Source organism: Megalopta genalis, chromosome 2 (assembly GCF_051020955.1).
Source record: "Megalopta genalis isolate 19385.01 chromosome 2, iyMegGena1_principal, whole genome shotgun sequence".
NCBI classification, from domain to species: Eukaryota; Metazoa; Arthropoda; class Insecta; order Hymenoptera; family Halictidae; genus Megalopta; species Megalopta genalis.
The window spans coordinates 3,261,988-3,284,220 of record NC_135014.1 but is presented as its reverse complement, the minus strand read 5'-3'; the positions used below and the strand labels follow the sequence as shown (position 1 = coordinate 3,284,220).

Below are 22,233 nucleotides of genomic sequence, written 5' to 3'. Positions count from 1 at the left end.
TAAGAGCTGCGTGCATTTCTTATTTCATTTCACAGACTTCCATATACGTTGTTCCATTACGGTAGTTACTTTACATTATATTACTATAATTGTTCAGCTTGAATAAACATATTATTATAACGATTAAACTGCAACAATAATAAATGCTTGAATAAAGAAAGATCATCTAAAAATTATTCATAGGGACATTGTCATAATAGCAGGAATTGTGAAAGAAGAAATTAGAAACCAGTCATTTTGACTTGTTTGGTATTTCTAGCGCTAATACAATAAATGCCGAGAAGTTCAGATTTACCATTAACGAGAATATCAAATTTATGTTTGGACAAACGCTTCGCGAGAGTGACGCGGCAGTAAACGTGATAAACATATTCCAGCTTGGCATAGAACACTATGCGAGCATCTGCATAAATTCACGCGCTGCTAATAGCAGAATGTAGAATTCAGAAATTACACGGGGTGATTATTATTTGAACAATTGCAATTAACTAGCTGAAATTAAATTAACAAATTACGGAACACTGCACTGTGAACTATATCAGTGACGCCCGTCATTGTCGTCATTAATATTATCAGATCCGGCCAAAATTGCGCCTCGTTTTCTTCCAACTAGCGTATTTATGAACGGATAATTCATTAAAAGAATTTTTAGTCGGAATAAGAATAAAAGGAATAAAGAATTCCATTCAATTTAGAAAGATCGAACGTCGACCCAGAAAAATCTATTTCACGAATGATCAATTTGATTTCATTTAAGGGAAAATCAATGTCTAATCCAGACGAGAGAAATTCTGTCTGTTGAGCATCTATTCTAATGGACACAAAATGTCCATTGAAGAACCACGACGTTATCATTTTCGAGATATCATAGTATAACAATGAATCTATCGAGCCGATCAAATTTGTTAGCCGGTCTGTTTAGACTGTGTTAGAGTTGTCGTTTTAGAAACCATAAAGATTCTTTCATAGAAAATGGTTGAATGAATTTGGCAATCCAAGCATGCATTATAATAAAAACGACGAAAGGTCTAAACATATACGATCTTGTCGTTTTTATAAAGCAACACAGATTAGTTTACTTTTAGAACTCGATAAGTTCAATGTTAATGTTCTAACAATAAAATAAATAACGTTCTAAATAAAATAATTTCCTAAATAAATAATGTCCTAATTCGTCGTATTGGTGGTGATTTACATCGTATTATTTTCCTGAGCCTGTCGTGTATTTGCTTTCGTGATTTGTTTCTGACAAATACGCAAATACGAGTCGAACTCGTGATCAAAATTTCGTACAAAATCTACCAAACATGAACGTTACTCATTTCTTCTAAATTGCACCAAAATTTGATTCTTTTGTCACCGTTCAATGAATATATTATAGAGTTAACAGAAAATTTTTTCTTTTTTGAACAGTAGCTTTATATATTTTGTTAATTAATTTCGTTTCTTTGACGAATCAGTAGGTTGTGTACCTTGCTGTAGATGAGGTTTTCATTTACAGGTTTTAGCTTCCGGTGGTCTAATTAGTGTATTTAAATTTTCTATCGAATTATTTTAATAATCTATCGGTTTACTCGAAGTTCCACCGATAATGGGTACGAATGATTAACAGGAATTGTCTCGTTCTATCAGCGAAATGGTTTCGGACAGAGAAATGCTAATCGACGCGCAATTGTAAAATAAATCTGAGCTTATGAATTTTGAGCTTTCGAGCTTTTCGAGCTTTTCGAGATTTCGAGCTAAACATGTGGAATATTTACAATCGTGGTTTTAGCTGGTTAAAAAATTGGCGAAGTTGACTGGTAGAAAAGCGAAATTGCTTTCCGAACAATCCGGTATTATAATAGTGGAGAAAATGCATAGAAGACATTCGGTTGCGACGATTTTGCGAATTTCGAAATCGCCTGCGAATTCTACATCGATTCGATTGCGCTGCAGAGAAACGATGCAATCCATGTAACGTTATTTATGATAAAACTGACATTTCATTCGTTTTCCCGCCCTGGTTATTCGTGGTTTCGTAGCTTCCGCGAACTTCCCACTAAGGAATGCTAACATTAATCAATGTCCGCTGGGGTTTTTACGGCTTCGCTTTTAGTTTCAATCTTTACTAATGAATTTCGAATTGCGACTATGATCCTGCTCGGAATATGATGAACGGGATATCATGGTAACAAAAATTTATGATGCCGAGTACTGGAACAAAGCACTAAGTTATCATGCTGCTGGAACGACGTTTGAACGACGTTTCTCGAATATTTAACCCATGTTTCCGTGACCGTGAGCAATTTTAACAAATTTAGTTTTTGCATTAACCCCTTGCGCTATATTTTTGTATTTTTGCGAAAAGTTTTTTGTTCAGCACGAAAACTCTACCCAGGATCGTATTCTGTAGACATTTCTGAAGAAGAAACGGCCCAATAGAAGTGTCAGCACGATGTACATTTTGAGTAGGTCAAGAAAATGTTCGTCGGCAACATGTGCACGATGTTTTGCCGCCATGTGCTTCGCTGCTCGCTTCTCTCTGCCCGACAGGGCCGAAGCTATGGGTAATCAACACCGATGGAGGGATCCAATGGGGCACCCACTTTTCGTAAATAATATTTGAATTTTTTTTAGTACTTCAATGTTCTGTTTTTCTTTTTACATATTTCTGTGGATAATAATCACCAAACTGTGATATATTTCACACAAAAAAATCACACCAGAGTATTTGGAGTTGGTAACGAAAGTATTCTAACACTAGTATAATTTTGACTACCACGCCGTATAATTAAGTAAATATTTAAATATATATTTAACGATATGTTCGAGCTTTCGACCAATTTTAGAAAAGTTATTCCGTTTTAAATGGTGTTCACATCCATGTATTTATAAAACCACGATTGTAAATATTCCACATGTTTAGCTCGAAATCTCGAAAAGCTCGAAAAGCTCGAAAGCTCAAAATTCATAAGCTCAGTGTTCAAAAAGCTCGAAAGCTCAAAATTCATAAGCTCAGTGTTCAAAAAGCTCGAAAGCTCAAGATTCGTGAGCTCAGTTCTCAAAAAGCTCGAAAGCTCAAGCTCGAAAAATAACGCTGTAACAGCTGAAATAAGAATACGAAATAAGACGATCCTCGTTGAAAACACTGTCTGACAAAATCAAACTTTTTTCTGGGTTCCTATAGCCACCATGAAATTCTTGTAGAGCATCACTCGACACTTTTACCGGGCCGTTTCTTCTTCAGAAATGTCTACAGAATCCGATCCTGGGTAGAGTTTTCGTGCTGAACAAAGAACTTTTCGTAAAAATACAAAAATATTGCGCGGAAACTGCTTACGTCGACACTTTTTTAAACTTTGACATTAATTTATTGCTATTTAGGACCAAAAACAATTAATAAATTGCATGCCACTATATTCGGGAAACTCTCCTCTATCTTTTAACACCAATTAGATCTTTCTAACGTTTGTACTTTCCATACAATACTTCATTTTTGTCGAAAATTTTGGGTTTTTACAAAAGTTCGTTTATTTAAAAAACTGAGCGTGATGGAGCAATTCGGTTCTCGGATTCTTGTTCAGGGAGTGAAGCTCTACAAGAATTTCATAGTGGCTATAGGAACCCAAAAATCGTGTCGGACAGTGTAATCCAATCAATCGTCGCGATCAGCGAAATATTGTCGCAGAACATGGAATATTCACAAAGTGAAAATTCCGATGAAATTCTTATTAGTAATAATTTCTTCAGTATTTTAATAATGCCTGGTTTACGATAGAATAAATCGCCCCCATGAAATCACGGCGGAAAGCTCGAGGAATTAATTGAATGAATTGAAATCGAACTCGACAAACGCCGGCCTGCCGTGAACAAATCACGTTGCTTTTTAAAGCAGCTTTGCAGTTTTAAATTTTATAAATACCAGAATAAACGTTGAAATTTCACTCGCTGTGTACGCATTTAGCGTGGATTAATTCTGTGCCCGCGTGAAATACAGCCGGCGAGTTTAAAAACTCTTTCTATATAATCTCGCCGACAAAGCAAATTTCAAAGTACCTACACAATCGCTGGCCCGGCGGCTCATTAATCGGATTTATTGTTTATCGAGTTTTAAACATTTATCTGTACAAATATTTATTTCGCGTCCGACGATAACCGGTCTCTCGGCAAATCGGCCCGATCGAGACGCTTCGTTCCCAGAAAATTAAGCTGAAATATTTTCGCGGTTTTAGTATAACTAGAGTTTTGCGACTCATCGTGCACTCTATTTCCGGAAGTTTCTACGTCCGGTTTTATTGAAAGCTGTTCTCCACGGTGCTAAGGAAATCGTGATCTCCCGCGGAACTCGGACAACGGGTATACAGCAAAGATTCACCGAAGCAAAATCCCAACATTCGGTAAGCTTCTCCAATTATCGACTTGTTACGTTCTTGGCGCGGCACAGTACGGGTAACAACGTTTTGTACCTCGAACAGCTTCAACCAGGGAAAAACTTTTGATAGCTCGGTAATAGATTCTTGAAGGAAAACTTCTTGCACCGTGGAAAATTGTTTCCTGCGTCGGCAGAACCGCGGCGACGTTGTAATAATGAATCTTCGCGTTTAACCTTCATCGCGGTTCGCCGGCTGCGGTTAACTAAATATTTCCTCGTCGTCGGGCACTTGCTGCGACTCGGTACGAGTTCGAAAGCAATATATTATACAATAGTTGCATGATTTCCGTCGTCGAAGGCCACGGTTGTTGAACGACAAGCATTCCATTTTTTTTTACAGAGCGACGAACCAAGAGCGAGACGCGTATTTGTTCTTGGCGTCTTGTACTTCCCATAAAAAAGATTACAACTATTGTCGCGAACAATATTTGCGTTGTTCACGGAAACGGTGTCCTGTAAAGGAAATTCTGATCTTGAAGATTGATCACTGGATTGCGAATTTGTTGCATCCCTGACAAAAGTGAATAGTTGGAATAAAAAGCTGAGAAGTTACTCGAATTATTTAAAAATACTGTTGCATCGTTGTTGACTTTTTCAAATTAAAATTTATTAGCTATTATTATTATTATTATTATTATTATTATTATTATTATTATTATTATTATTATTATTATTATTATTATTATTATTATTCACATAAAATTAAAAATTATTGTATTATTATATATATATATATATTAAATATAATTATATATATATATTATTATTATATTATAAATAATATATAATAATAATTTTAATTGGAATAATAATATATAATATATATTAACATATATTATATATTATTATTCCAATTAAAATTATTGGAAGAAAACAATTAATCTAATCAAGAGACGCTTGGAAGCTTGGACATTCCAAAATTCATCTGTTCATAGGTATTCAAAGGAAATTTGAACGTTTAATGTCATCAGTCGCAACGAAACAATTCAGAAGTACTGTAGATGAGATACTTGTAAATGTAAAGCTCTCGTATATTGAATTACAAAAGTCTGAATTCTTTCGTAAATTGATGTATGTCCAAATCGCTTTGCAAAAATGTGAAATTTGTTGTAAATCGCTTCGCAGAAATGTTGAATCTGTACCAAATCGCTTTGGAAAAATGTTAATTTTTGTAAAGGCGTATCTATGGTGAGAGGATGTAATAACAGTTTCGTCTAGCAATTTGTAGCCAATTCTTTTCTGCGCGACAAGCGTTATTCCTTTCAGTTTATGTGCAATTTCTCTGTGCCTCGCTGTTGCACACTACCCATGCCTCATACGCGACAGAATAAATTGCGAGTGTGAAGCCAGTATAGTGGTAGATCCCTACTAAATTTAAGTGACTTTTCTATCGCGCCACAATAATTGCTCTTGTCGCATTACGCTTCCAGTTTCGTCCTCCTTATGCGTTTACTGCCTGGCACCGGAATAATCGATGCTATTGAACGAAGAATTCAATGTTCTCTTGCAACAATTTTTATTTTGATCAATAAAACTGATCATTACAGTACATTATATAATATTACGAGACATATAACATTCTGGTAAAAATCAAACGAACTGTTACACAAGTTACTTCCTTGTGTAGCGTACCTTTAATTTTACGAACTAGTGTATTTAATCCTCAGATCTGATCGAAGGTTCATTTTGTTCCATGGTTACAAATGTTCCGTCTAAATTAGAATTTATTAGGAGATATAGTTTTAATTATTAACCATGTATGTTAGTCCCAATAAGGAGATCAATATTGATCCTGAAAAAGTACATTAAAAAATATCTAAGAAAAGATTGTTACACAATGTATAAATATCATATATCTTCCCAAAAATTGATCACTCATATTAGTCTCCATAAGAAGATCAATATTGATCCTAGATAAGTCCATTAAAAAATATGTCAAAGAAAATTGACAAAAGAGAAATATTGCTTCTAAAGAAGTGCATTAAAAAATATCTAAGAAAAGATTGTTATACACAATGTATAAATATCATATCCTCCCAAAAATTGATCACTCATATTAGTCTCGATAAGAAGATCAATATTGATCCTAGATAAGTCCATTACAAAATTTATGAAAGAAAATTGACAAAAGAGAAATATTGCTTCTAAAGAAGTGCATTAAAAAATATCTAAGAAAAGATTGTTATACACAATGTATAAATATCATATCTTCCCAAAAATTGATCACTCATATTAGTCTCGATAAGAAGATCAATATTGATGCTAAATAAGTCCATTAAAAAATATGTCAAAGAAAATTGACAAAAGAGAAATATTGCTCCTAAAGAAGTGCATTAAAAAATATGTTACATAAAACTGATACAGGATAAAGAAGTATCATTTTGTTTCAAAACTTGCACAGTAGACAGCCTCATGTTTTGCATCATCTTTAAACGTTGAATTATTTCCAGCATTACATCTTCGCATCAAAGACGTTTCACTAGATCCTCGGAAAATATTAACCCTTTGCACTCCGCTGTCCCCTCTTGTGGGACATCGTAATTCTAGCATATCACTATACAAGAAATGTCAGCGGGTTTTGACGAGAACGTGAGAGGCGTGCTCGCGACGGTCCGAGCACTTCAAAGACGCCACTTGAAAAGAGCGATAAGGCAAATTTGTAGAAGAAAGATCGGTATGCGAACATAGCACGCACTGTATAGTGAGATTTATAATCATAAAATCTGGAGGAAAAGATTTTCAAAGCTGAACTCGGTCTGGTTCGAAGCGTCGAGCGGTATAGATAGATCTAACGAGTGAGAAAATCGGAAAAGTGATTCTTCTCTTGATAAATAAATTGTTTGGTAAAACTTTTTTTGGTAAATATCATCTTGCGAGTTAGTAATAACAATTAGAAATTTTCAATCTATGTATTTATTCATATTCTTTATTAGAACAATGGCAAAACGTTCAAACACGAATGAATCTCATGACACAAGTAGTAGCGAAGATGAGCTCCGGATAGACGTTTATACAGATATGTTAGAAATGTTACACAGAAATGTTACTACAGATATGTAGAAGGTTTTCTTCTACAGTTAGTCCATCGTTTTGATAGCAGCGATAGTGATATCGTCCAAGCAACAAGGCGACGAGAGAAAGAGTTCGCATAGATAGCGATTACAACAACGAAACAAAATTATAAAACAAACAATAACAAAATTATAAAAAATAAAATATTGATTTTTTTGCAAATTTCTCGATTTCAGCCAAATTCATATAAGCCCAATATCATTATAATATGTTAGTTAGTTCCAAAAGCATACTAAATAATACGAGGGTCTGTAAATTCCCGTTTCTGCCGAAAAGTGGCGCCGAGTAGCTGGTATCCAACGTCCAGAATGGTTCGGAGTGCTAAGGGTTAATTGAATGCAACAAAATAATGCTCGAACGAAAACAATGAAAGACACAGGTCGTACATGTTCCACCCGTACCGATCCAAAGCTTAGTAAGCAACCAGAAACAAAGAGAGTGTAACTGATGCGTGCCGGGTAACGGAAGCAGGAGAAAGAAATCCGTGCTGCGATTTACCCGCGGACTTCGCGGGAAGTCGAAGAAGAAACTCGAGGAGGAGGAATAAAAACGTGTGCCATAGTTTTACGAGTCTTCGCTACTTTCGCGAGTAATGTGCGAGGCATATGGTACTGTGACGGCTGTTACCCCTTTACGGTCTTCTCCCTCCCTAACCAGGCGTTCTCCTGGTTCGAGCTCTCTATCCTCGGTATTCCGGCCACGCGTCGTCGAATCACCAGCTGCTAAAAACGTGCATGCGAGACGAGAACGTCCGCGCCTTAAATGACGATGCCGTTATCCCGCGCTGACATTAAACAAGTGTTCCGAGACCGAGGCTTGCGTTCCCTTCGATATCGGCATCCGGCAGCCATCGGCAAATGCGTGGCCGGCCATTCATGCCCGCAGTTAGCATAATTCGGTCGTCCGATACCGAGTTTTTGGGAAACTCGGCGATTCGGTTTAACGAGCAACTGCTGCCCTTATTGCAAGCCTTTTCGAAACGGATTCAATTCTTCTCGATGTTACCGCAGCAGCGCCTAGATCGAAGAGTCTCGAAATTAGCCTAAGTGGGGCATATTTCGTTTCGTAGATACTCATAACAAGTGCTAGAAACAGACTGCTGATCTTTGTGCAAAATAAATGTATTCTACATTTGTTCCCAGAAACATGAATTTCTTTCCTTTTTTATTAATTTTTACTAAACTTCCCGAGTAACATTTACTAATATTTACTAATGTTAGTAATTTTTCAAATTGTTACAATTTATCCACTTTAAAATTACGTTTACCCATTTTTGTCATAAATGTGTAAAATCTGCAGTTTAGAGATAATTTCAGATTTATTGTAATACTAATTATGAAACAATGTCAACACAATTTTTTAGCAACATGCACATTTCTTTCTGTTCGGTTTCTTCGTTTGTTTCTTCGCTTTTTACGGCTTCGTATTCGGTCTTCTCATAAGTGCATAAAATCTGCATTTCAGTCACACTTTTTCTGACGATTTCCATAAAATGAAAATGTTAATCCAGCGTCGATGTCAAGGTTATTTATATATATATATATATTTTTAATAAAAATAATCTTATTTTCTTTTTTAGATTATAATTTAATTTGACAATAATTTTAATTTCAATCTTGAAATAGTTTTCATCGTGATCTTAAAATATTTGTAATTTTAGTTTTAAAATAGTTTACGTTTCAATTTTAGAATAATCTTAATTTTATTATTAAAATAATTTCAATTTTATTTGTAAGATAATTTTAATCTTTAAAATTGATGCGGTACGTCATGCTCCACCACAACGAGGTAGGGTTAACAGTTGATGAGAGGACGTAGAGCATTTCTGGTGTGCTTTTCATCGATATGCGATCGAAGCAACGAAAAACAAGGAGGAAACATTCTTCGTACGAACATTTTCCTACGAAAACGATAATTTGAAATAAGAGTGAAACGACAATTTAAGAAAACATTCGGAAATTTTGTTCGAACAACCGAGCTATGTTTTTCCGACTGGGGAAAATGATTGAAACACGTAGAAATAGGGGGTTGGGGGTCGTTGGAGCAAAATCGACTTATCCACTACAATTACTGCACTTGGACTGCGATCATAGTTTTTTTTTTGTCAGACCAGATCCATCTCGACCGAGAGCACGAACTAATTTCGCGAAGTTCCACCGGCGGACACGAAAACATTTCTCTTTCGACGAGGAAGTTCCACAAGCACAAAACGTCTTTCAATCCAGGAGAAACACTCGGCTCGATACGAGCAACAAGGGTCGCCGGTTCTTTTTTTCCCCATGGTAATCGATCGATACTTTTTCCATTGCGGCCTGTTAATTGCATCAGGGCAATTGTCTAGGGGTTGTTTATTATCCGTTCAACTTTACTTTACTTTGCCGAAGTTCGGTCCTCGGCTCGATATAAAACGAGTGCTCTTTACCTCGGCTTTAATCTTATACCGCGGAAAATTTGCTGGAAGCATAATGTCGAGCCAGAAATTCATCTAATTAGATTGATGCGCGCCGCAAGATCTACTGGATGTCCCAATTAAGGCCAGAACAGCCGAGTATATCATCTTCCTTTTTAATAAGACGTACGTTTCATAAATACGATTAGGCGAGCCAATTTTACTCCTATTCTGTTGTTTACAAAATAATCTTGGAACTAATCGTATTAACCCTTTCGCTCCGAACGACGGATATATCCGTCATCCATATGAACACTCGCGGAGCCGAACGCCGGATATATCCGACATTCACATGATCGCCCTCTGGGGACGAACGCCGGATATATCCGACATGCGTGTAAAATCGCCTCTTGTTACTATTGCGTGAATCTTTTGACGAAACAAACAAACGACAGTCCGAAATAAACGACACACCATTCAAGTTATATTTGTTCTACCTGCATTTCCCATTATTATTGTGTTACATGTCATAAAGGGATAGAAAATCGAAAGTACTAACTTTAGGACTAATTATTATGTATTATGTTTTGTATTATGAATATTATGTTTTATTTTATTACTGTATATTATATATTATTTCTTCACTTTTTCCATTGTTAATGAAACTTTTTTTACCTATTAAATAACTTTATACCTTATGCAGAAATTATAACTATATTGTTTTAAAGAAAAATCCCTTTTCTTCCCAAATACACTACCCACGCGCAATCTGCACAATTTCGGCGGGTGGTTCCGTTCAGGAGGGGCGCTACGGCGGACTGAACCGCCGTAGCGAAAGGGTTAACCTTTTGCGGACGAGAGGCGACTCTCGGTCGCCACGGCGTTTCGCGCGGCAGGACGAATGGCGAGTGAGAGGCGACAGTCCGTGTTTATGTTAGATTTTATTATCTCTAACATTATTCACAACGTACTGTTTGATGAGAAAGTCCCTGAAATGGTGGCGCAAATTATTTTTCCGTGGACTGGAAATTTGTTTAATCGATTCGTACATTCTCTACAAACATGTAAAAAGGCAGAGAAACGAACAGCCAGTTACACGTTTGAACTTTCGCAAAATTTTGATCAACAAATTGCGAGGAGATTTTCGCCAACCACGAGATAGATCGTCAAGTTCGATGGCCAACTCTGACGAAATTCGTCTAAACGGAAAACTGCATGTAATTGTTACTGGCACAAAGAAAGATTGCAAAGTTTGTTCCAGTCGAAACGAACCAGAGGGAAGACATGGGACGACCTATTTCTATGATACATGTCCAGATAAACCAAGAATGCATCTTGGTCAATGTTTTATAAACTATCACACCAAACGAAACTACAGATCATAATTTTTGTAAAATTTTAGCACTGAAGGGAAGGTTAGCGAATCGGAGAGCGTGTTTGAGGTTACTATTAACCCTTTCGCTACTACGGACCACTATAGTGGCTTTCCATATGGTGCCACTGAGGTACTACGGACCATTATAGTGGCTTTCCATAAGATGCATTATATTGCATAATGTTATTAAAGTGTAAATTAAAGACTATATAAACTCATACTGTAAATTAAAGAGCGCATGCTAAGACGTTATAAAATACCCTGGAATACCCTTTATTTATAAATACCCTTTGGAGAAAAATTTTTTCGTTCAAAAAATTCATTCAATTCAAACAGCTTAGGTTCTCCGCCGACCGCCGCGGAGTACCGACTTCCGCTGACGATCGCCGTCGCGTAGCGTGCAGTGATGTCGCAGCGCTCTGTTCAGCAGAAGTACCGCGACGGAGAATCCGCCCGTAGCGAAAGGGTTAATGCAGTTTATTGAATTGTTATCGATGAGCGCGGGCGCGACTAGCGTGGTGTTGTAGGACTAGCAACTTAGGACAGACTGAGCTTTTTGAGTTGCGCGTTTGTCTCTTTTATAGTGGAAGAGAAGAAAGGAATAGATGGACTTTCGTAGGAAAGGAGAAAGTTGGGAAAGTCCCGTGCGGGTCGAGGTGTCCAGATGTGAGGAGAATTGTTCTATTAGGGGTGCGTGATTTTTAGGGAATTTTGAGGATTAGGAACGGTACTTGTTTTATTGCTAGCGGCCGCGCTCAGGTAGAGGGATGCGACGCCACAAAATTATATTCATAAAAGTGTGAATATAGATAAACTAACGAAATATAACGTTTTCGTAAGATAATTTATATGTAAGATCACTTTATTGTACCATATAAGAGACACTCGACATATTTGCAAAAATCACCTCGTCCTGCTACCTGACTCTGCCGAAAAAGTCGTCGTCCGCTAAGGGTTAAACGTTGAACAGTGCTCTCATCTTCGTATTTTTTTGTCCGAACTCAGGCGTGACAGCCCAAACAATCTGAACAGTCCTCCCATCCTGGCGTGGCTTCAGGTATTATGTAGTTACTGACGGAAGCAGACGCGGCGTCACTGCTAACAATAGAGAACAAGATAAAATACTTTCTAGAGTACCCAGCTTCGATAATTATTAGACGGCGGAACTTCATGTAAAATGAAAAGTTTCTTCATGAATTGTAAAGAGCATCAATTAAATGAAAATGTACTTGTTCTTTTAAAAATTCCAATAAATTCAGTAGTAAATTCTCCCTAAGGAGGACCGGTGCTCGGAATTGAAAACGGTAATCGCGCCGGTCACTCAGACATGATTATTCGAGTCTCGCGACTCGTTTTTATAGAAACTCGGAGCAGTTGAATACATAGTAATGCTAGAATGAAAACGATGACTTAACTTTTTGATATCTAATTTTTTTGCCACGATTCGAAGACAATTCGGAGGCCACATGCCGCTATTCGAAGGTAATTCAGAGGTCACATGCCACGATTCGACGGAGATTGATCAGGTACCTTGTAGCTCCGCGGTTTTTCTTACCCGACTTACACCCAAACTCTTCCGAGAATTCACGTCGCGTGCCGCATCACACGCTTGACCGACTCCGTCGAACCTTAGCATCGACGTAACAATAAATTACATAAGGATAGGATTAGCCCAGAGAAATTCGCAGAAATCCAAAATGTTTAAAAACCGTTAAATTCTTCTAATATCTTCATTGTTTGCTATTCGACCAAGTCAATTCTAAGAGAGACGAATAAAATCAGCAGTTTAATGATCATGATTTTAATGTACAATAATTTTGATAGACTTCTAACTTTTTTGTAAAATTAAAAAAATGTGTTTAGACTGCGGATTATTATTATGCAAAATAAAAAATGTCTAGGTTAATTGTAAGGAACATAAATTAAATAAATATGTCTTTCCTCTTTTGACAATTGTAATAAGTTGGAAATAATGTAACAGTGTCCTTAAACTCTTCCAATGCTTTACGCTTGTGTTTGACCTCGGTTTTGCCAGAAATGCATCAAACTCGGAGTCTAGATATGTCTAATAATAATATGTAAAGGGGTGCAAACCTTTGAACTGTTTCCGGAAGGTACCTCACTGAATTAATGGACATTTTCAAACGTGAACAATCATACAAATATAATTGATAAGAAACTTGTGGTTATTGCTAGTCAAAGTCATTGACCAGCAACAAGTCATCTGAGCATATTTCCTGTATCAATTCCCTCATTTTACAAAATACACGCATTCGTAACGGAGCATCGAAGACCTTGGAAAGTCAGAATAAAATGGTCTTGGAGAAGTTATGCTTGTCGACCAAAAACGAAAGTCACTTTATGATAATTCGAAGAGATCTTTAACCTTTTAGGTACTGCGGGTTTCCTCGGGTCATTCGAAGCAACTTTTTCCTTTACAAAAATTTTCTCCGAGGCACCGTCAACGAGTTATTAACGAAAAACAGTGACCAATGAGAGACGAGCTCGGGTGGCGCGAGGCGACCGAGCCAATGAGCGGAACTGGGCTTCGCGCGCTGGTTGGCTGGGCCGCCTCGCGTCAGCCGTACTCGATTCTTATTGGCGCACTGTTTTTCGTTAATAACTCGTTAACGGTGCCTCGGAGAAAATTTTTGTAAAGGAAAAAGTTGCTTCGAATGATCCGAGGAACCCGCCATTTCCGGATTGCGAGACATTTTTGGGACCCCCTGTAGACTGTTGTAAATCGATGCGAAGACAAAAGAAGTGTGAAACAATGGATATGAAGACGATTATTTGATTCAAACGATGACCGAGTGAGCTACTAGAGCAAGCCACTATAGTGGCGCGTCGTCCAGAAAGATGACACCCGCGAAAGCCACTATAGTGGCGTGTCGTTCTAAAAGATGATATCCGCGGAAGCCACTATAGTGGCGCGTCATGCCTAAAAGGTTAAGTGACCTCGCTGGAAAGGTGCTAGCATCGAAAATGCTAGGGACGTGGCAATTAAACCAATGAATTTCTCGGAGTGTCTGTCGAAAATGTTCGGACCATAAACGTGACAATTAGACCAATGAATTTACCAGAGTGTCTCTTCGTCTCCCTCGCTTCGTCGAAAGCTATCGTCGAGGCCCTCAAACGAGTAGGTCACCAGCGATCTTTTCAGGGCGTTCTCCACGCATTCCAGGACCCAAAGGAAACACGCTCCCGTGATATTCTGAAAGTATGGTAGATAGAATTTCTCCTTGAAGCAACGTCTGTACCATTCGAGCTCTTCCCTCTTCGTGGCCTTCTGCTTCAGTAATTCGTTGAATTCGATCGATTTTCGTGGTGCCTTCGTTCCTGCCTCCAGATCTTGCTCAGGTCTGTCTACAGCACTTCTGTAGGTTGTCACGTCGATCGTCTTTTTGATACCCAACGATAAATCCCGTAGATCCCGTTCCAAAGACTCGAAAACTGGCTTAGTTTCTGCCTGGGTATCCACGTCTTCGCTCGGTGTCACGGACACCGTGATACCACTGACTAACTAATTGCAACATCGATTATTCGAATCGTTTCATCGATTTCTGAATAAATTACTAAGTTGGTGTCGCCAGTCTCCAGTTGCGTTGAAATTGATTTTTGTTTGCCTTGACTGCGACGAACGAGCAAGTTAAAATTTTAGTCTTTAAGATTGGGTAATATCTTTGTTATTTCTTTATTTATCAATTTATTCAATTGAATTCCTTTTTCCGTGACAGCTTTGAAAACTAAATTATGTTATTTAGAAAAATGATATAGAAAAGATTGCATTGTCTGATAACACTGCAAAATATTTTCGAAAAAATTACAATATCCAGAAAAATGGTTGAAATGTACACTACCAGAAAACGTTTTAAGCGTGCACTTCTTAGAAAAACGTTTTCCGGAAGATTATATAATACTACCTAGAAAATGTTTTGAAAAAGATAACTGCGTTGAAAATAGGAAACGCAGGCTGTAGATTATTGTTGCAATCTATGTTGCTATTTATCCATATATCCTGAACAATTCAGAAACTGTTGCAGTCGTCTGGTTCGATGCAAATTGGAACTCTTACGTTCGATGGACAAATTACGAGGGGAATTCTTTATTGATCAATATAGTACAGACATGGTTGCTCACCTCTAGCTTCATCAGCTGCACCTGCTCGTTCTCGACAGCTGTGAATATTGTAGCGGTAGCATGTCACTTTGTTACAGAAAACGTGAATGTTTCTGCATTTTCGTGTGAAAATAAATGTTTCGATACGTGAATGTATTGACCGTTCATACGAGTATCGAAACATAATGAAACATATCGAAGTAAGTGATTTGTGTTCGCGGAAAATATTAGCGAATCACGTAATAATTGTTTTTCTTTTCGTATTTTATATAACAACATTTTGAAACATCGTCTCACAGTTGAATGGTTACAGTGGTGAGGCTGCGCCAAACTTAAAATCCAGAAACAATATCTTAAGACAGAGGTTTCAAGCTCGAATTTTAAAGAAAATAGTCGTCATCCCACGATGATTTTTCGTGGAGTTATCGTTAGTCAAAGTTGGCCAATTTTTAACGAAAATTTTTCTTTGCTGTAATTTTTTTGACACGGTATATCTTAATGACAGTCTGACACAGACTCGATGGTTAAGATGCAAAAGAGTTCAGATTCAGTTTCGTTAATCAGTGGTCCCATAAAAAGATCATGAATTCACTCACGGACATCCAATAGCGGCCGAGGGCCCTTTGTATATTTATCACCGCGTTTTCTCCGGGCTTCTTGAAACCATACAGAACACGTAACTCCAATAATTTCGGCATACTGTTATCTGTTTCACAACGGAACGGTTGGTCATGTGTGTTCTTCCAAATCCCGTTGCCTTTCCTCCCGAAAGGAAACAGCCAGTCGTACGGAATGGCATATGTACTTCTGATCAAATCCGTTCTGTCGAAGTTCGTCGGCCTCACTTTGCATTCCTATTCTCAACAAAATTATTACATTGTTATTACAACAAACAAATACGCTCGTACGACTATTCGGACAGCAATTTTTCACTTTTCTACTTTTCCTATAGGTTTGTTTACTTACTGTCATAGATATTAATCGTAATCTCAAATAATTAATAGAAATTTAGACACATGAAATACTATTTCAGTTAATAATTTCCTTGACCAAGATATAAACAGCTGTTTTCAATACGTGTTCTTATCTCTCGTCAAATAAAGTATTTCATGAACTATTTCCAATAGTTTCTCAAATATTGTTATCAATGCTTTTACTCGTACAACGTGTAACGAATACAATTTTATTCGAAGAATTCATTCGAAATATTTCTCGAATCAAACTTTATTCGAGTAATATTACGAATCAAATTTTATTCGTATATTATCTCGACTAAATTCTTCGATCGATACTTTGTTCGTTATCTCGAATAAAATCTTCGAACAAAATTTAATTCGTATAATATATCATATAAAATCTTATTCGTGAAATATTCCGAATAAATTCTTCGAATAACATTTTATCCGAATAACGTTTCAGAATAAAATATTCGAAGAATTCATTCGAAAGATATTTCGAATAAAACTGTATACGAATAATACCGAATTCTGATCCAACCCGTCTTATCCCCCGAACGAAAAAGACCAACCAGAGATCGTACAATTCCCTCCGCGTCCCCGCAATTTTCTTTTCCCGTTGGCTGAAATTCAAAGGCTACTTTGCCCGAGTAAGCAACCGTGCGGCGACCGTGGTATTCTGGGAAACAAACGGCGGCAAACTATTCCGATTATCTAACCCGAAATGATAGCGCTGCCTTTGATCGTGACTCAGGTTTCCGCGTCTCGAGCGTAATCAGCCGACCGAGGTTCGATCGTCGCGCTGCCGGATACGAGATCACGCCGCTGGTCTCGTTATCGAGAACATTGGCCGCCTCCACGTGGTCGGTGGTCGATCGATGATGGTACTCGTAAGCTGTCAGATCACGATTCATCGAGAACAGCCTGCATCCGCCGGCCTCGCGACCTCCGCTGTGATCGCAGTCATTCTCGAAGTTTTCGTTTCCTATGTGCCCGTCCTCCTCCTCTTCGTCGTCGCCTTCGTCCTCGGCAACGTTCGCGCTCGAACCGAACTTCTGCTGTCTTCTGCGGCGATAGTGGGTCGCCCCGTCGTCTCTCACCTCGAAGATATTTCCAGAGACGTCGACGCTTCTGAATACGACGCGCTTCACCTCCAGAGGGTAAAAGTTGTAGGTGGACGTTGACCGGCTGCCACAAGTGGCGCACGTGTTGCCCTCGAATGACAGGGCCTCTTCCTCGATCTAATGGAAATTCGAACGGTGTCGATGAGTTGACGGATACTCGATACTAACACGACGTTTGTCTCCTGTTATTGTGTTCTGTTTTCTTGGATGTGTTCGTCTCTGATTTTCCATGAACTGCGTCTAGCGCGTTGTCTGACGCAACACAGGGTGTTTAACGCTAACTAAACTTACTGTGATCGATTCTAAAGATATTAGACAGTCTCTTTCACAGAGAATGATCGAATTGATTTCATAAGTCGAGCATGCATCATAATTAGACTGCGGATCTTTATGCTAGATAAAGTTGACATAAGTTGAAAATAAATCCCTAAATTATTGTAAATTCTTAAATAAGTCCTTAACTTATTTTAAATCCTTTGAAACAAGTGCTCACATTTTTCTGATGCCCCTAGAGTTTTGGGTCTGACCTACTTGTCTTTGTCAGTACAGTAACTTTGATGACAATAAATTGAAATAGTTCGTAAATTTTGTTCGCAATAATTTTAATCGCGTTAAGAATTTTTGTCTCAATCTTCATTATAGCTTAAAACAGACATTTTTCAATTTGTATTCGATATTAGCATTACTTTATTAATCTGTTCCGTTACAAATGAAATAGTGTCCGCGTTTATATAAATACATTAACAGAATGTGAAATAATAAAATAGCAATAATATAATACAATAATTAAAAAAACATAACATGATAATTGTAACGTACGGAGAATCTTTTTATATTCCTTCCCGAAGGCATACGCCAGGCTGGCGCCAGCCAGCCGGGTGTTCATTTGTATATCGCGAGTCGAGTACCTCCAAGGGGGTACGACGACGAACGTTTCTGCAATCGGACCACATAGGAACACCCCCACTACCATTTTTCCAGAGAAAATCTGGCTATATAAAGAGCCCAAACGCGACCAGAAATCGGGCTAGTTTCGAGTCATTCGTCGACGTGGAAACTCTAGTGAGATCGAGTCTTAATTCTCCTTCGAACAATCTAGTAGGTAATTAGATATCAAATCAGAAGCCCCCGCCGACTCGGTGCGAAAAGCTGAGAGCGCGATAGAGTCCTCGAACACCTACATATATTTGTAAAAACCCACAAAACGCGTAATAAATTAGCTTTTACCAATTTTCTTTGGTTACAAGTTCAATTATTTCCATTTCCTATTTCGAAGTAGTAGTTGGTATAACCCACAAAGATATATCTTTACCGCTCGAGATATATCTTTATTTCTCTTCTTGCAAAGTTATGAGGCAGCCTAATACCAACTTCTCCTAATACTATCCTTACCTTAAAACCGAATATTACCTTGCCGAAATAAGCATCGGCTGGTCTACGCACCCTATCCTAACCTTAAAGGTAGCCACCCGTGCCGAAATAAGCATCGGCTGGTCTACGCACCCCTATCAAAAATCCCAATTGCATGCAACCTCCGGCCACCCAACCTGCCTGGCCCTCGGCTCGTAATAAGACAATGATGGCAGGACAGTCTTGCACATCGTTGCTGCTTTTGGTAACTTGGGCATGGTTAAATTTCTGATAAATGAAAAAAAGGCCGATTTTAATACTAAAGATGATGATGGTGAGACACTTTTGCTCTTGGCTACTAACTATGGTCACTTGGAGATAGTTAAATTTCTGGTAAATGAAAAAAGGCCTATTTTAATAAAAAAGATGATCGTGGCAAGACAATTTTGTTTACTGCTAGTTGACGAGGTTACTCTCGTGTGGTTGAGTTACTGATAAATAGAGATACTGTCGCCACCCAGAAGAGGTTTGACATCATTAGCTAGTTCAGCAAGTATTTGTAAGCTGAGTGATAGTAGCAGTTCTTTTGCACACTCTCGTTAGGAGCGAGCCATATGGTGTATGAGAAGGAAGATGAATCAGACAAATAAAATGTTGTGGGGATGGGAAAGTGGCATAAAGTAAGAAAATGCGAATCTTTTTCATAAGGCTGTACTTAAAATAAATCAATTATTGATTATGTTGTTTTAAGCGATACGTAATATACATAGCGTATTTTTTCAGAATAACTATTATTTCTAAGATATTTTCGAAAATCTGGCAGAGAAGTGTTTTGTATAGAAATTAAGTATTCTTCAGGGATCTTGTCTTTCTACCACCCTACTCTAACCTTAAAGGTAGCCACCCGTGCCGAAATAAGCATCGGCTGGTCTACGCACCCCTATCAAAAATCCCAATTGCATGCAACCTTCGGCCAGCCAACCTGCCTGGCCCTCGGCTCGTAATATAATGAAAACAGATAAAATGTTAAAAAGACTAGCGAACAATATTATAAACTCTAAATTATCTTAACAATAAATTTAATCAGTAAACGATATCCATGTTAGTTAACAATAACATTTCTTATTTCTCACTGCGAGGAAGATGTAATTCACGCCACTATGCGTGAATCTAGTTTTACTCACACACCTAGCGGTGGAAAATCAGTTTGAAAAATCTACTTTTTAAGAAAACCTTTTAATATTAACAAAACTAATAATAAGATCTCGGTAACAAGCATATGACGAAGATTTTTAGGATTTCAAAGGGGGATTCTATCAAATATATGTATAATAAAATTGAAAAAAAATTTAACATGATCGTTAAATCGAATCCGCAGTCCAACGATCATTGTTTATAGAGAGTTATATGACCAAGCGAATCGTGGACGAGTTTTTCGCAGAACAATCCCTGAGGAAGTTCATTGGGATCGCGGTATAAAATATGTGTCACCGTCCGAGCCGGGATTCCTCCGCATTAGATAGCCGGCTTCCCGGGGAAATCTCATCCCGCTGGTTTCGATTACCTTTAGATTAACTCCGTCCGCCATCGAAACTTTGTAATGACCACTTCTCGATATGCTGACTCGAAGATCGTCGGGCATCGATAGGGTGCAGCTAACTGCTGACTGATCATAGAACACCGTCGCGTAGTTCTTGTGCTCGGCGCGGCATGTCAACAGGACAGAGACAAAGCTGTCCGCGATCAATATCTCGCCGATATCGCGGTGCACCGGCTCCGAGGAGGCCTCCCCGTGGCTTTTCAGATTCGAAAACGAGCCGTCGATGTAGTCCTCGTCGTTCTCCTCCTCCTCCTCCTCCTGCTCCACGTCCCACATCCTCGACGTGAAGTATCGCAGGACCTCTTCATCCGTCCAATCGCACGTCGCTGGCTCGTTTTCCACCGTGTAACCGGTCATAATGCATGTACCGTCTGAAATGCAACAAACCTTTGAATTATTTGAGGGTACGACCGCACTGGGCAAAGAATGTCCGTTCACAGAGCAAAGTGTCCGCGAATTTCTGCTGGCGAGCAATTATTATTGGTAATTGGAAAGGTGCACGCGTCGCCCAGATGTGAGCCAGAGTTCTCTCTTATATGAAAGAAAATAGGAAAATGTTTTATCAAATTATAAAATACTAGTCGACCTTGAAATCACGAACAATATGGCCCTGATAGAAAATGGCACTTATTGTAATTTGAATGAAATAAAATAGCTTTCGAAGTCAAAAATATAGAGTGTCGTTTAAAAAAGTCAAGATGACCTTGACTGTTAGTCGAAAAACAATAGTTTTTAAAATTTGTTATATTTCAATATGTAATTGACTAAATACTGATTCTTGTTAGGTTGATATATCGACCGCCACGCCAAACGTTTTACAAGATTTCGTAATATTAAAGCTTTTGATCCAGTCGAATTAGCATTAAATGAGCCGTTTATTTTGAAAGTGGCATAAGTCACTTTGTTTTTAAGTCGATATATTTAAGGGTTTGCGATTTAACACATTTAAAAATATGGATGCTAACTTTCTAGAAGATTTACTTGTATGTGTTGTCTCTCTCTCTCTCTCTCTCTCTCTCTCTCTCTCTCTCTCTCTATTAGTAAAAATAAAACTTTGAAGAAAAAAAATTAATATCATGTTCATTTGAGAAATAATCCAAGCCATAATCCCAATAGTTTTGGTACCAGTATATGGCAAAAATAAAACTTCGGATACTGTACTCTATCGTATTGTTCCAACTCTTTACAATCTCGTGGAATAAAAGCATGTTTTAAATGACGCGCAATGATTTTACACGGTGAAAATCTAGTCCCGACATTGCGCGCAATCGAGATTGCACCCGCGAGTGGAATTAATTGTATTATAATGTCAAACGTTCCGGTGAACTTCTCGAGAAATTGAAAATGTTCCATTTAACTTTGTACATTTTTCAATAAACTCAACGTAAATGTACATCGAGAGCGGCCACATAACTGCTTTCGACGAATTCTCGCGGAGCTAGTTCAGAAGGCAATGAATTTAAAAGCGCTCAAGGCTCCCGCAGTTATATTAAAGCCGACATTGTCGTAAATGGAGCAAACTCTTCTAACAGAGGAACTTTCCACAGTCTAAGGTGACATAAAATCATTCAACTTTACCTGGCCGATGATGGACCGGGAAGTTTCGCAATCACGGCGGATAATTGGAAACGAATCGTCGGATACGAACCAGTCACCCGAATCCCGTCTTATCAATTGCTTTTCTTATCACTTTCTTTTTACCCACGTAAGAAATATTCTTCTCGACGCACATTCCTCTATGAACATTTTCTTGCCACTGTTTAGCAAATTCTGAAAGTTCTATATGTATCTAATTGATAATACCACTTTACATTGCAATTAAAATCTCTATTAA

At 38.0% G+C, this 22,233-nt stretch overlaps 1 protein-coding gene across 1 annotated transcript; it reads right to left on the bottom strand.

The window, feature by feature from the left end:
* Window positions 1-12,080: 12,080 nt before the first annotated feature.
* Window positions 12,081-20,758, bottom strand: LOC117217747 (uncharacterized). Its single transcript, XM_033465567.2, has 3 exons — window positions 20,364-20,758; window positions 14,331-16,223; window positions 12,081-12,348 (listed from the first exon to the last, which is right to left on the bottom strand). Exons 1-2 carry the CDS (start codon window positions 20,754-20,756, stop codon window positions 15,930-15,932), a joined length of 687 nt encoding a protein of 228 aa, XP_033321458.2. The 5' UTR covers window positions 20,757-20,758; the 3' UTR covers window positions 12,081-12,348; window positions 14,331-15,929.
* Window positions 20,759-22,233: the final 1,475 nt, after the last annotated feature.

Bases quoted from the DNA above. Each gene is read 5' to 3' on its own strand.
- LOC117217747 (XM_033465567.2), bottom strand. From the start codon at position 20,756: ATGACCGGTTACACGGTGGAAAACGAGCCAGCGACGTGCGATTGGACG. The intron at 16,224-20,363 runs GTAATCGAAACC...TGTTGAGAATAG, and splicing joins CGGACGGAGTTAATCTAAAG to GAATGCAAAGTGAGGCCGAC.